Source organism: Physella acuta, unplaced genomic scaffold (genome assembly GCF_028476545.2).
Source record: "Physella acuta isolate Inbredline_101_S28 unplaced genomic scaffold, ASM2847654v3 ptg002039l, whole genome shotgun sequence".
Lineage (NCBI taxonomy): Eukaryota > Metazoa > Mollusca > Gastropoda > Physidae > Physella > Physella acuta.
In genome coordinates, this window is record NW_026733542.1 from 33,069 (window position 1) to 48,274 (window position 15,206).

At 31.9% G+C, this 15,206-nt stretch overlaps 2 protein-coding genes across 11 annotated transcripts; one reads left to right on the plus strand and one right to left on the minus strand.

Annotated features, from left to right (window-relative positions):
• Positions 1–72: 72 nt before the first annotated feature.
• On the minus strand, positions 73–9,444 carry LOC131931829 (TAF5-like RNA polymerase II p300/CBP-associated factor-associated factor 65 kDa subunit 5L). 2 transcript variants are annotated; one of them, XM_059288684.1, is made up of 14 exons: positions 9,396–9,444; positions 7,341–7,498; positions 6,828–6,946; positions 6,167–6,293; positions 5,682–5,745; positions 5,244–5,298; positions 4,589–4,820; positions 3,663–3,857; positions 3,342–3,457; positions 3,093–3,174; positions 2,629–2,740; positions 1,988–2,156; positions 1,326–1,506; positions 73–438 (listed from the first exon to the last, which is right to left on the minus strand). In XM_059288684.1, the coding sequence occupies exons 1-14, from the start codon at positions 9,432–9,434 to the stop codon at positions 327–329; spliced, it is 1,761 nt and encodes a 586-aa protein (XP_059144667.1). In that variant the 5' UTR covers positions 9,435–9,444; the 3' UTR covers positions 73–326. The 2 variants fall into 2 exon arrangements, with proteins under 2 accessions (XP_059144667.1, XP_059144666.1); XM_059288683.1 differs by lacking the exon at positions 9,396–9,444 and adding an exon at positions 8,990–9,358.
• Positions 9,228–14,239, plus strand: LOC131931830 (uncharacterized). Of its 9 annotated transcripts, none has more exons than XM_059288687.1 (7): positions 10,175–10,288; positions 10,511–10,561; positions 11,729–11,822; positions 11,932–12,135; positions 12,361–12,540; positions 13,594–13,686; positions 13,809–14,239. In XM_059288687.1, the coding sequence occupies exons 2-7, from the start codon at positions 10,542–10,544 to the stop codon at positions 14,064–14,066; spliced, it is 849 nt and encodes a 282-aa protein (XP_059144670.1). In that variant the 5' UTR covers positions 10,175–10,288; positions 10,511–10,541; the 3' UTR covers positions 14,067–14,239. The 9 variants fall into 9 exon arrangements, with proteins under 9 accessions (XP_059144677.1, XP_059144674.1, XP_059144672.1 ...); XM_059288688.1 differs by having other exon boundaries at positions 10,181–10,222; XM_059288694.1 differs by lacking the exons at positions 10,175–10,288; positions 10,511–10,561 and adding an exon at positions 9,228–9,246 and having other exon boundaries at positions 13,809–14,237.
• Positions 14,240–15,206: the final 967 nt, after the last annotated feature.

The window sequence follows — 15,206 nt, forward strand, 5'->3', positions numbered from 1 at the left end:
TTATTTTTGTATGTGATCTTACCAAAAATTACGATTGATGAAAAAAAGGATGCAAAAGCAAAACAATTCATATCATATAAAAGCATGTATTTACATAAGTAAAATGTAACAAATTCAATTAACAAGAGATTTTTTTTTACCAAACAATACAAATGGTCAGGAATTGGGAATCCACATTTTTCAAGCTATTTTTTCCTTATGAAACTTGATGCATGATAGTACTACCAAATTTCAACATAAGAGCTTGTAATTATTATAATGTCTGTATTAAGATCTGTGTTTTACACAATGCAATAGGCACTATTTCTGTCCACAACTTAAGAACATTATGAACTAGCTCCTGCTGCTAAAAGAACCTTGTCAAAACACAAGTAAGATATGAGGGCTGATTTTGTTGGAAAGGCTCCTAGCAGTTCAGGGGATGAATGACCTTCAATTCTGAAAAAAAGATTTTAAAAGTTAGTAAAAAAAAACAACAAAAAAACCCACATAAACAGAAGGGTGTGAAAATGAAAACAGGTTGAGTAATAAAAAAAAATTTGAAACAGTCTTAATGGAAGACTGACACTTCATTATGTGAAAGTAAAAAATTTGAAATGGTAATTGCAAACTTATTTGATCGATGACTATTTTGCGTGTGAAAATGTTCAGAGACATTCACAGTTCTCAAATTTTATTCAACTAAGCGGGTATTTGCTATACACATCTCCATTACACACACACTACCCCCTACCAATTTCTCATGATCACAATTTTATTGAGGCCTACAATGTGTTTTGGCAAACAGGAAGTCTCATTTCTACTAGTTCTAACATTTAAATATATCACTATTCTAAGCTAGTGATTTATAGTTATAAACTTTCATTGTCTTTAGGTTGACCCATTCTGGGATATATGATGGCAAATGTGGTTTTAAAAAAAGTAAAGTTTCATTTTTAACCTGATGCTGAATGGGGCAAGTGAAGTAGAATTCACCTGTGACCTCTGCATATGAAGGATAGTGTGGTCAGTGCTAAGCCTAGCCGCCTTGATTTCCATAATGTAAGGTACCAGTCAGAACTGGGTAGAATCAGGGACGTTCTACTGACTTGAACCCGGATTCAAGCAAGTTAAATTGGGTTATTAAATGATTAATGTACAGTAAGATAAAAAAATTTGGGACTGTAGGCTGGCTGCAATATATCAGATCCTGATTATTTTTAATGGATAGATTAAAGAAAGGGGGAAAAATTCTGCCTTTTTAAATCTTAGGCAGGCAGTTACATCTCGGTTCAATACTGACACCACCACCTCCTCTACACACACAACTCCATAAAAATATTTACTGATGTGAATCTGTAGCTCTTTTAACATCCCACAGTCGAACACAACAATCGGAGCCACCAGATGCCAATATTGAACTGTTTTCATCAAATGATAATGCAAACACAGTATCGCTGTGTCCTCTTAAGTCTTTTAACATCTGTCCAGATCCAAGATCCCACACTCTGATTCTTCTATCTTCACCTGAAACAAGTCAAAAATACAATTACAGTAATTATATCAAGGGGGCCTTATAAACACAAGTGCCTTCAATATATAATTTCAATGTATAGATAAGGAAGTGTGGGGGTCAACCAGTGAATATATGGGGAAGGTTCTGACAAAAGTGGAGTTTTTACTTCCATGTTGACATCCAAGTAAAATTTAGCACAATATTATAGTTATAGGTCAAATCCTCTATCCTGCATAAAAAATACATTTTAAACTCAATGGCAATAACAGTACACATTAGCTATTTGTAAATTGTGGTAAGCAAGGGAACAATGTAATGTTTCCTTACATAGTTTAGATTCTAGGTTATAATTAATCCTTTTAATTAGACTCGAACTCCCCAGACCAGTATAATACATCAGCCATTTGTGTGATCCAGAACAGGGCACCTCATTATCAGTTCACAACTTATTCTTCTATACTTGAGAACTAACCAACTATCTTGGCTACATACCAGCTGATGCAAGCAGTTTTCCATCTGGTGAAAAAGCCAGTGCCAACACAGAACCTCTATGACCCTGCAGCAAGCGGACTGTGCGCCCCTCTGATAAAGACCAAAATCTAACAGTTTTATCACCAGATCCTGTGGCGATGTAGTTATTGTTGGGATGGAATTCTACACACTGGAGAGAAAAAAAAACAAAGCCAGTATTAAGACTAGAAGGGCTGACAGATTTATTAAAAAAAACTTACTTTAACTTTTAGGAATGCAAGACGTTTTTATAGGGTTCTTTTTTTTTCAATTAGTATTAGACTTAGAATATATGTTGCAAGTTTGATTTTTTTTTTATTTCTGAGGTATATTAAAATGGTCAGATTCAATTATTAGAATCTTTTCTGCATATTCTAATTCTATTTACTTATAGCAAACCACAAGGCAAAGACAAACTCATTCATAATATTGAAAAGAACTTGGGTTTTTTGTTAGAAAGTTTATCATAAGTTATAACAGATGCAATGGTATAAGACAGGACCTTTGATTTAATCACAACAAAATATCCATACATTGATTATTGATACTAATGATACAAGTAGCCAGATTATGTGTGAGGTTCAAGAAAATGGACAATGCTTTGGTAAACTGTCAAAACTTACATCAACATCAAATGTGTGCCCTATGTAAGAACGCAGTGGATATGTTCTGTCAAATGACCAAACCTTCGCAGTATTATCATGTGAACAACTAGCAAACCAAATATCTGTGGAGCTAAAATAAATACAGAAGTTAATTAGCATTATGAAAATATTTTTAAATAAATTGACAAAAGAACCATTTATTATAGTAAATAGCATGAAAACAAAAATAGACAAAACAGATATAAATAATTAATGTTAGCTCTCATTACCCAAATAAATTTATTAGGGAAATTTAATGATTTTTTTTTAATGAATGTTCATTGTTTAGTTTCTTTGTGTTTCCTGTATTTACTACTTTTGGATGATAAAATGATGCTGCTTTAATCACAATAAATATTAAGAAGTATGCCAGAATGTACACAATTATTTATACCAGTGCAGTAAATAATGTATTGACCTAAAAGCAGACTGTTCATATTTACCTAATACACAAGTCCCACACTGCTGAACTGTGACCCTTGTAAACAGCAACATTTGTCTGGCTTGACATATTCCAAAGACGTACTTTGAAAAAATATAAGTCAGTTATAGTTATAAATAAAAATATGTACAGATTTTTCAATATTAAAATGATAAAATATCATTTGATCAACTTGCTAGCACTACTAAACAAAATCTAAAAAGTGCTACAACTACAAGCATATTAAACTGATCTATAAAATTGTTGCTACCTGTAGAATCCTCAGAACAAGACATAACATAAGATTTGGAGTCTGATAAAAATCTGCTTTTGTAAACAGGACCACGATGTCCTATCAGCTTTGCTGTCTCTGTACTCTGGTTGGATCTAAATTTGAGTTCATGATAAAATTGTTAAATATGTCTTTATTTTTATGAAAACTAAAAGGATATTGTATAGGCTATTTAAAAAAAAAAAAAAAACAATGGTTCATAATACAAACAAAGTTTCAATTTTTAAAAGAATTTTTATAAATTATTCTCAGAGCAAATTTGTGTGAATAGATTTTTAAAAATTCAGAAATAAGAATTACTTGTTTGTCAATTTTTCCTTAATTTCATCCTCTGTACAATAAAGGAGGTCGGCTGACAACACAATCTTGCTGACATCACACTCAGCTGGTAGTTTCTGGAATACATCTGGCTCCAGGCTCCAGACAGAGATGCTGGCATCTTCAAAGCAGCCGCTTAATTTTTTCTTGTCACGGGATATTGTAGCAGAACACAGTCTGGGGTGATGAATAAATTGACATTTTTTTAAATTCACAGAATTAATGGTAATAATACAAAAAAAACTTATCCAAAAGAAAAGTCTGTGGTTACCTGACACCTTCTCCCTCCACATCCTATAACCATCACCCCTTCACCCATGACTAATTCCCCCCACTCCTTTATGCATATAATAAAAGTTTAGTTTTTTATAGGAGAATAGCAGATAGTACTAGATCTACCCAGATGCATGGATTGCAGTTATGCTATTTCAAAATAATTATTTAAACCTTGGTAATTTATAGTACATCTTATAAATTAGAAATGTTTACCATAAATGTTTAAGTACTCATCTATAAATTCTAGCGGACAAAAAAATTAAATATAAAAACAGTATTGTTAAATATGGTTTTCAGGTAGAAAACAGTCTCTTTCTCAGCAGCACTTGTCAGTGACAAATAGGTTTCCCAGGCAAAATATCTGTCACTCCAATTAGCTTATTCAATTGGTCTAATTAATAGTTATCTATTACTTGTACCCCAACCAACAGTAGAAGTAGTTACAAAATATTTTCTATTATTAGGGCTATGAGAGATATTTATTTTTTACATAAAATAAGCAAAATAATACAATTGTGTAAAGCTCACGATTGGTTATCTATTCCAGCAGGTGATTCAACACAACCTTTACTAATTAAACAACAAAACTCTAATTAAGAATGAAAATTGATGGCTTTTACTTTAAAGCTTACCCTTGGTAAGTATTTAAAAAGGTGAAAAAGCAAATGGATGGTAAACATGGTGGTAAATCTCGCACAGCTTTGATAGCAGCAGACAACTCCTCCTCCAAGGACAACTCTCCTGGTGGACCATCCCCTACAGGTTGTGCTGTAATTTCTGGTTGGATTTGAGATTCTTCTTGAACTTCTGGCAGTGGTTTCAGCTCAATTTTACCTTTATTGAAAACTCCTTCTGCCTGTGTTACTGATATAAAAATACATATTGCAATTGGGATAGCAAACAAATACCTTACATTGTTAAGCTTCTAAAAAGTTTTAATTTGTGTTTATAATTACAGATCTTGATTTAAAGGGTTTTATTTTACAATCAACTGACAAAAAAAAATATGTTTTTAAAATTTGAGAAGAAACAGTCATGATCATAATCATATGCCCTCCAAAAACTAAAATAAATTTTAAAATATTTTTTTTAAAATTACTAAACACTATTTTATTACATGAAGACATATCATGTCTTCAGTCTACTGTATCAAAGCCAAAAAATTTTTAAATAACATGCAACATTAAAATATTAAATGCCCTTATTTTAAAATCAAATTTCATTAGATATTACACAGCTCTAAGTATTAGATTATAAGCCACAACAGCTATTCAAAGATCAACTTACTGTTAATTTTTATATACTGGTTGAAGATTTGCAACATTATCATGTTATCTTCAGTCTGTCAATGTACACAAAATCAAATTAATTTTCCATCATAAGAACAACAAATTATTGATATTAAAAAGAATCATTTAAATCCTACAAACTAAATACAGTAGTTAATTTTGATAAAAAATTAACAAACCAAAAAAAAAAAAAATTTCCAGCGTTTACTCTAAAGTTTAAAAACAAATCCAGAAGAACTTCAGTCCTCTTATGGGTAATTGGGTTAAGTAAGGGGAAATGACGTGTTTAGCCAGATGTTGTCAAAAAAATCCATTTATTGTAAACTGCCTAGGTTACATAAAAGGTGAACTCTATCTATGGACAGTTAGACTAAAAGGGTACTAAACTTTAAAAAAAAATATTTGAAGTTTACTTTGATTTAATTTAATGTCATACCTTCAAATGCCTCATTAAGTATTCTAGTGTTTCTTCACCAACAGTGAGAACAAAACGGTTTTCTCTGGGGGGAAAAATGTAACAGTTAATAATCTATAACAGTGGTAGACTACTTATTGACAAAATGGATGTGATGAATAGATTTATAATGTGACTGAGTCAATGGGAAAGACAATAATAAAAATGGGTTTTCAATTAACTGAGTATTTTGAAACTTCAGTACTTGCATTTGACAGAAGTCTGATTGCCAAAAAAAAAGAAACTAGCTTGCCCAGAAATACTTGGACTTGGAAGTAACATAAAAAAAACATTTATAAATGTAGTTTTAGTATGCTAACCATAGTTAACCTGGCTCAAAACCATCTATCATTTATTATTTTATCTTTTAGAACTAAATATACAATTTAAATTAATTAGATTAAATTAAATGGTGGGGTTTTTCTTTAGACAGATACAGGGTGTACTTTACATTCTTCTGAACCTACCTGAACTCAATAACTTCCTTTGTGGTGCTGACATCACTTTTAGTTCCTAGTCTTTTTAAAATTTTCAAAAACTGTATATCTTTTTCATCTTTAAATGTTTCTGAATGGCGCTCATGAAATTTTTGAGCTTTGAATAGGAAACAAAATGCAAAGTAAAAAATATATAGCATTCATCACTTTTTATAAGGAGATCACTTCTAGTTCTAAAATTCAGTTTGAAAAATTATCTAACTTTTTCAGACTGATGTGTTTTTTGTGGGTGTTTTCTTTTTGCTGTTTTACCATAGCTTTTTCCTCTAATTGTATATTTCAATATTTTTAAGCATATATTTCTAAATTAAGCATGTGTAACATATCAAATAAAAGAAAATAATATGGTAATTAATGAAACTATAAGATGCTATAAAATATTTGTTCCATCACATTGGACCTGACCAATTGACATTTTTGGATATCGAATGTACAAATGCAAAAAGTGTGATACACACTTTCTTAACCCCTCCCTTCAGCACAAAAGTCTAACCCATCCGCCCCCATCATTATTAATACACCAAAACTAAATTAATTTGATCAATGTAAGAAAAGAGACAACGAATATATACATCATTTTACACAAGTCATGGCATATTTAAAATGAAACAACAATTGACTACTTCATTACCTGGGACTTTCTGGCCATTGCATAACATTTCAAGGTATGTATGAGAAAACATTGGAAACAGCAATGGTTGAAGTTCTGAGTAATAAGGGGCGACAGCACCACTGATGAATCCCTTCATTCTATTGCATTGTAAATCATGTGTTTCAATACTTTAAAATTTTCATCATTTAACAAAATAACATTAAATGTCATAGTACATTACAGAATGCTATAGTATAATACAGTTACCCTTCTTTTAAACCTTGAAGTCCATGGGGCAGATGATGTAGAGTTCACCTGTTTCTGTGACCTTGGCATTTGAAGGGATGGTGCCATCAGCACTATACCCAGCCGCTTTTACTTTTTCCCTTACATGAGTCAGGTACACATCAAAGCTGAGTGGACCAATGAGATGTCCTACAGACTCGAGAATTTCAGGTTAGCGCCATCCCATACAGAATAACTGGTACTGAAAATCTACTTAAAAATGAATTATGCTATTTATTGTATTTGTAAGAATACAGAAGAATTTACCTCGTGAATTGCTGATCACAAGCTGTTGCGTCCCCTGAAATACTGCTCAGTGCTAAAGTATTTTCAACGCTTGTTCTTGATCTGGTACGCCTCCGAACTGACATATCAGACAAACCCTGTTCACGTTGAAGATCTTTTCTAGATGGCATCTCAGTGTCCTAAAAATAGAATTTATTAATCAAATTGGATATAACGTTGTGGTCATCATTGGTAATTGATAAAAAAAAGTGTATCTTAAATATATAAATTATATATTACATTATTAAATTTAAAACATTTAGATCATGTGTACAATAAGCCAACACAAAATAAAGATATTATAGATGGCATAATATATAGTTAATTGAAAAGTAAAGAGATATTTCAGGAGTGTTGTTAGTTTCATTTATTGTTTGTTATTTTAAACATTGTCAATATTAAAATACAAGCTTTATAATAATGGTTATTTGTTGTTGAAATTAAAATACCAGCTTTATCTTTGACAAACAGGAGCAATAACAAATACATAAGAATCACCTCTGACTATTAAAAGAAAACAGAACAAGTTTAATCTATTATGCTAAACTGACATTTTACATCTCAAGTTTTTTAAAATATTTTTGTCAAACAAAGAGGGAAATCAACTTAAAGAGTAATAAACATAATAGAATTTTTTATTAGTATTCATACTAGGTAAGGATGGTGTGGCCAGATGGCAGAGTTTATGATTGCTAACCCAAAAGTCTCGAGTTCGGATCACTGGTTTGAGTTAGCAGGGTGTCCCTGAGTCCAACCAGCTTTAATGGATACCTGAATCATGTTAGGGAAACAAAGGCAGCTGGGCATAGTGAAGACTACATTATCTCCTAGTATGACGAGGTCAGTCAAACAGATAAATTCTACTTTATCTGACTCATGTGTCTTGGGCGCGAACAGGAAAAGATGATGATGATGGTTTAGGATAAATTTCTTACACTTACAGTCCAGGGCCATCACTCTATCACTCTAAACTCAGGGTTGCTTTGCACAACAATAAAAGCATAAAAAACTTTCTTAGAGCAAGGATCCATCACAAAGACAATGTTAGCAGAAAACAGAAAAGTGCCATTTTTTTTACTGGCTATAACATGACTTTATGAACCAGAAAAACAATCTTAAAAAGTTGGGGGGGGGGGGGGTAACTTATATGCCTGATGTTGAATTACAGATTAACCAATGATATATCCTGTGGTATTATACCCGGGAAAGGTATATCAGGTAATAAAAAAAATTAACTCCTACTTGTAACTAGTGAGTGACACCGGTTTAGTAGTCACTAGCTCTAGATCTAGATCTAGATCTAAGTGATTAGGCCTAGGGTTAGAGTCTTAGGTTAGTTTGAGTCACTCCAGTACAATTCTAGAGTCTAGAGTGGTGTAAACTTGTCAAGTTTAACTTGATACTTGGTAAACTTTTGAGTAGAAAACCTAAATTTATAGCCAATTAATTTTTAAAATATTAGGCCATTTTTTTTACATGTTAGTCTAATTGTTAGGCCCTATAAATTATAAATTGATTCCATATTTATTTTCCAGTGCATGGCCTGGTGGCTGGGCCTGTGGTAACTCACGGAACACTGACAGTTCACAGTCACAACTAAACTCACTTGAAATATCGAAAACAAAACTTACAGAATATTGTCTCCATTTAAAGTAGCGACTGATACTTGAACGAATTTGGTCATTTTTCGACCGCTTCATTTCTAAGTTTATTGATTGTACACTGCAACTTCATAATATAAAATTAAAGATTGAACACCGTTGTTTACATTCTTCCATTATGATCAGGACTAGCCTATACTATTATTAGGAATCATGAATCAAGAAAAAGTGAAACACCGCTTTAAATGAACTTTTTTACTAAAGAGCTCTATTAGACTGAAATAAGAGTTGAGTTCTGCTAGGCCCTATTTATTAAAAGTATAGAAGTATAGCCTAGATCTAGCTAGAGATCTAGAAGTCTTTAAATCCACTACAAGAGAACTAGATACACATACACTTTTACATGGCCAACTTAGTCACTTCTACATCTACTCACACTTTTTACAACGTGTCTAACAACGATACCAGGGTTCATAAGTTGACAGTATGCATATGACGTAACGTAACTTTCCCGGGAACGTGACGTAATGCGTGACGTATGACATAAAATGTTCAATGTTTGAAGAAGACATGGTTTGCGGGTAGATCTAGATCTAGATCTAGAACAGATGAACAAAAATGGTATTGGTATCAAACGGTGGTGGGTACTAAATATCCTCCCATAGTCGCCTATAGAATATGTCATTTTGAGCTTTATTTACATTTTAACTTTTTACTAGATCTAGATCTAACAACTAATAAACACAGTAATAAATGTAAGAAACGCCTGCTTTTATTTTTTTTAACTTCTCACTCTTATATTTATATAAAAATATATATGATCCATATAATGATCAGTGTTTCTTCCAGACTAAAATTTCCGGGGGGGGGGGGGACAGCTAAAAGTATATATTATCTATATAAATTACATTTCGTTCGGGGGGGGGGGGGGTGGTGGCGGTAGTAGACTTTCTTCGGCTGAGCCCCCCCCCCCATCCCCCCCCCCCCCCCCCCCGAAAGAGATGCCTGGAAGAAACTCTGCTAATGATTACTGATTATAATATCCAAATATGGCTAATAATACTACTAGATCTAATAGGAATAGGAGGATTTTTTAAAAAAAAAAAAAAAAAAAGAGCGCACTCGATTATTCTTTTGTTAATGACATGACAATCAGGAAAACAAGGTCTGGAGAAAAAAAACCATAACAAATTAATCACGTGACACTCCAGGACAACGCGTTGTTTGGAAATGGTGGAAGCAAGATCAAAAATGCACTTAACAGTTACACTTATACTGTCTATACTTTAAACAATGCGCCAATAAAAACTATCAGATAAAGATATCGGCGTATAAAATAACTATAGGCCTACATTTATATATATTTAGTACATTAGCATATGCATATTTAATAATATTTATTTAACAATAGTTTCCCTTGAAATTGAAACTTAATTAATGCTTTAGAAAATATTAAAATAAAAGCTAATCATAGGTTTTTTAGTATCTAATTTAAAGCTAGTTTTTAACTACTTGAAACTATAGTATTCACTATTCATTCGATTATGCTAGCTTGAATTAGCTACTCAAAAAAATAAACACAATGATGCGCAAAGAAAATGGGTTGGTATTTTTCAGATTTGCATTGCATATGCCATATATTGTAGGTAAATAAAATGTATATGGATCTAATAATAAGTAAAAGTAGGCCTATTTCTAAAGATCTATCATGATCTACATAATATGGTTGTACTATGTAGATCTAAACAACTAATTCATCAGTATTTTAAAATGAATACACTAGACTAGTATTTACTCATTAAGCAATTATAGTAACAAAAGTGATCCTCTATAGAAGGCCTATTTCTACAAGCTTTTGTTGTTTTTTTTTTTTTTTAATTTTGCTATTGTTTTTTTCTTAGGGAGGGGGGTGGGCAGTGTGAGGAATAAGTTCAGAATTTATTATTGTGCCTTATAAGAGTCATATGGCTAAGGCAAAGATTATGTTAGCATGACTAACAAATAATAACTGTTATTTTGACCTGTCTCCAAAATATAGCTTTGATTTCATCTGCCAGACTTTTTAAAAAGTACTAGATCTAGATCTATTTATAAATATGTTTAATACCATTCTATGTAAAAAAAAAGTAAAGTTCCCTTTTGAACCTGATGGTCCATTGGGAATTGAAGTAGAGTTCATCGGTTTCTGACCTTGGCATATGAAGGGATGGTATTGTGAGCACTATGCCCAGCCAGCTATACTTTCCCTAACATCAGCTAGGTACCCGTCAGTATGTCATTTTAGAGATAAGATGAAAGGCTCTAAAATTAAATTTCTGGCAGCAGTGGAGCACTAGACTGCTAACCCGATAGTTTTGAGTTCAAATCCGGATTCAAGCTAGTGGAACGTCCCTGAGTCCACCCAGCTCTGATGGGTATCTAACTCACGTTAGGGAAAGGAAAGGCGGCTGGGTATAGTGTTGACCACATTATCCCTTTATATGCTGAGGTCAAGAAACACATGTACTCCATTTCATCTGCCCAATGAATCATTAGATCTAAAGAGGAATCTTTACTTATAATATTAATAAAAGTCTGGGTCACAAAATATAATGAAAATGCTTTTTCTTTTACCATTAAAGAAACTTTTTTTTCTTTTGTTTTAATGCTTTACTTACATATTAAGTATAGGGTTTTTTACTTTTTAAAAATTTTGTAATAATTTATTTTCATCAAATGTGTTTTCAATATTAAACCTATTAGCTAAACTTGTGTTATTTTTTCTTACAGATTACTATCAAACTATGACAGTTTAGCTGATACTAATTTGTCTGCTTATTTTACAAGGCCTCATATACGCAAACATCTGCTTAAAGCTGGTCTTGTAAGTTTATTATACAAGCGAACAACAATTTTTCTAAATTCTATTCTTGTAAAAAATAACTTTTTTTTCAGCTCATTACACAGCTATTAAAGTTCTATTTTTTATGCAGATAACCAAAGATGGTTACATAATATCGAAAGAAGACTACAGAAAAAACATGGCAAAAAAGGAGTATTTGCAAATCTTACAACCAATGCTGGCCCAAACCTTGTTTAAACAGACACTTCATCTTGAGAGAATTCGGCAAGCTGAGATTAAAGCCAAGTTGGAAGTTTTTGCAAAAATGGAGAGTGCTAGAAGTAGAAGATTCAAAGTATCAAAGAAATGTTTTAATTTTTAAACATTTAGTTCATTAGAATATATACATGTGTGTGTATATATATATATATATATATATATATATATATATATATATATATATATATATATATATATATATACATGTGTGAATATATATATAGAGAGAGATATGCATGTGTGTATAATTTAATTTTTTTTTTATCTCTTGCGTTATTTTTCACGCATTTAATTTTTGTAGTCAGCGCGTGAAACTGACAGAGATGGAGAAGTACAGCCCGTTACCAGAACAATTTATGCTCCTGTATATTTACACATTCCCCACACTACAATATGTAGAGACAGAGCCATCAGTGCACAACCAACACAATGTAGAAGGTCCACTTCTGCGCATTCTTCTAACTGTAATAATGAGAAGCTTGTGAGTTGTACATTTCTAAAATAGCTTGAAAGCTAATGCCTACTTTTTTTTTTACAAAAGTAAAAGAATTATAGACTTATTGTCAGAATTTTAATGCAGATCTAATTATTTTTTATTTCATCTTTTTGTAAAGTTCTCTTTTGCAAAAATCATTTTTTTTTGGCTTGAAAGAGATGTCACAATAAGTTTAAAGCAAGATATTAAATGGTTTTTTGCAGCAAGTACTGTAAATCCTACAATCAATTACTTCTATTATATGTAATCTCAGTGTTACTTTATTCCAACTGACCATGGGAATGCCCCATTTTTGTATATTTTCTTTTGTCACTGTCCAGTTACTTCCCCTTGTAGTTAGACCTAGAACTTACTAAGCTTTACTAAGGTGGTATCAGTTGCTATTTTCTTTGATTCCAAAGCACTGTAGTAGTTAGGTAATCACACCATTTTTGTTTGTTATATTAGGGTTTTGTATTGCATTGTTTTCATTTAGTCTCATTATTATGTCAGTGTTTGTAGTCAATCGTGTCATTCTGAATTGTGTTTTTTTTTTTGTGAACATGTTTATTATCTTTATTCTGTTTCAGGCCAGCTTATGTTGTTTTTATTTTTTTTTAATTGCCTCTTTTCTTTGTCTGTCTAGTATATACCATTGTGTTTACACACTAACCTCATTTTGGCGCTTTCACATTACCCACTCTTTTTTACTGTAAAAAAAAAGAGTTCTATAACAAACACTCTATTCCTATAATGCGTTTAGCTGTATTTCTCTTTAATCCATCTTAGATAGGTATCAGACTTAATTGACAATTAAAATTCACTTCATTATTGATTAAGTAATTGTTTTACTAGTTTATTATTCTTTTATTTCTCTTAATATGTCTAAACATGAATACTTTCTTTTTGTTATGTATTCATTTACTGGAATTAGCAGCTTGTATTACTTGTAAGAAAAAATTCATCAGCTCTATTTAGGTAAACATTTCACTCAACCCAACATCATAGTTTTGCTTTGTTCTGAAGTAATAAAGTTAAAACTTGAATACTTGTTTACAGGATGTGTCTGATGCAGATGAAGAAACTCCAGGTCAAATAGCTCAAGTCAAAGTCCACAATGGCAATTTAAAAATAAGTAAACAGCTACGCCAGGTATAGAATAAACATGAAAATCCTTTTATGAACCCATGTTCTATAACTTTTTAACATTATATTATATTTATATATATATATATATATATATTTATATATATGTTTGTGTGTGTGTATTTCAGTTAGAAAAGAGATCTGTAGAAAAAATCAATACATTGGTTGTTGCCAAGTTTAATCAAAGACATGGTCGAAGCAGTATGGTTTCCCCGTACCTTCAACCTCTTGTTCTACAAAAATCACAGAAAACGAGCGATGCCTCACACCACAGCCGACACTCCTGTAAACATGCTACAGATTTGCTCCCCCCTGATGTCTCAAGTGTTATAAAGTCAGGTCCAACAGAGTTCTTGTATTTCAATAGTAATATAATAATCTCGTAGCTTATGAAATCTGTCAATTGTCTAAAAATATATTGTAAAATATTACGTTCAAATGTTAACATGGTGAGATTCCTCTGTTATTTCATCAAATTCAGTCAATTACAAAAAAAAATAATAATAATTCAATCTTACATAATTATGCCTTATATGTTAAAATATCAGACCTCTGTTATATTTTTAAAAAATTATTGTAGTTTGTAGTGTGACATATTCTCCTAGTGTTGACAGTTTCAAAAACTTTTGTTTGCTGTCTTAAAATACTTAAATGTGAAGAATTTCAGGTCTCAGGTTCTTTTCTGTTTATAATAAATTATCCAGCAAATTTATTGCTGGAAAATACAGTCATGTTGATTTGTATTTTGTAAGAGGAAAATTAACCATAAAAAATTGGATTGGAAGGCTTGGAACCATGCATGCTAACATCAGCAATGGTTTTGAAAGGTTTTCTGTTCATCTGCATTCTGACTTTAAATAAATAAGAAAATTAACCAAAAAAGGACTGGATCAATTTTGTCAAAATTTATTCCCAATTCAATAAATTATTTGAAAACACCCTTAGTAAGTAAGGATCTTGTCCAGGTACCTTTTACACTAACCTTTAAGGCAGATAAGAATTTGTTTTTATGGCTGGCGTTTAAGTATTCAATATCTAGACATCAGAAAGCACTTTTTGCATTAATGGCGGGGGCCTTTCTGGACACGTTCCGTGAGTTCGATTCCCTACTCATAGTTTGATCGTGAATGGAAATCTACTCTATGGAGTCATCCATAAATTACGTCACGCTTTTTTGATGATTTTTTACCTCCCCTCCGTCACACATCGTTACAAAAATCCAGACCCCCTGCCTCTCAAAATGACTTCACATCTCAGCCTACCACCCAACCCCTCAAAATTGCACACAAAAAAAGTAAAATACGATATTTTACAAATTTGTGTCTGAGTCAACATAGAGTACTTTAATCAATTCCTATTACAATTTATTAAAACAGTTTTCTAAAACGCGAAATAACGGCTAAAATTCGTTTTCTAACATTGTTTTTTTTTATAATGCAAAAGTGTGACGTCACACCATCGGAAAACCCACCCCACCCCCTCATCACACACCATCACAAATTTACTAAACCCCTCCCCCCTACGAG

Excerpts from the sequence above, each read along its gene's own strand:
- LOC131931830 (XM_059288687.1), top strand. The coding sequence starts at position 10,542 with ATGATGCGCAAAGAAAATGG. Across the intron at positions 11,823-11,931 it reads ATCTGCTTAAAGCTGGTCTT|ATAACCAAAGATGGTTACAT; the intron begins GTAAGTTTATTA and ends TTTTTTATGCAG. Across the intron at positions 13,687-13,808 it reads TAAGTAAACAGCTACGCCAG|TTAGAAAAGAGATCTGTAGA; the intron begins GTATAGAATAAA and ends TGTGTATTTCAG.
- LOC131931829 (XM_059288683.1), bottom strand. The coding sequence starts at position 9,058 with ATGAAGCGGTCGAAAAATGACCAAATTCGTTCAAGTATCAGTCGCTAC. Across the intron at positions 7,499-8,989 it reads TTAAATGGAGACAATATTCT|GACACTGAGATGCCATCTAG; the intron begins GTAAGTTTTGTT and ends TTCTATTTTTAG. Across the intron at positions 3,175-3,341 it reads TTGTTCTGAGGATTCTACAG|TACGTCTTTGGAATATGTCA; the intron begins GTAGCAACAATT and ends ATTTTTTCAAAG.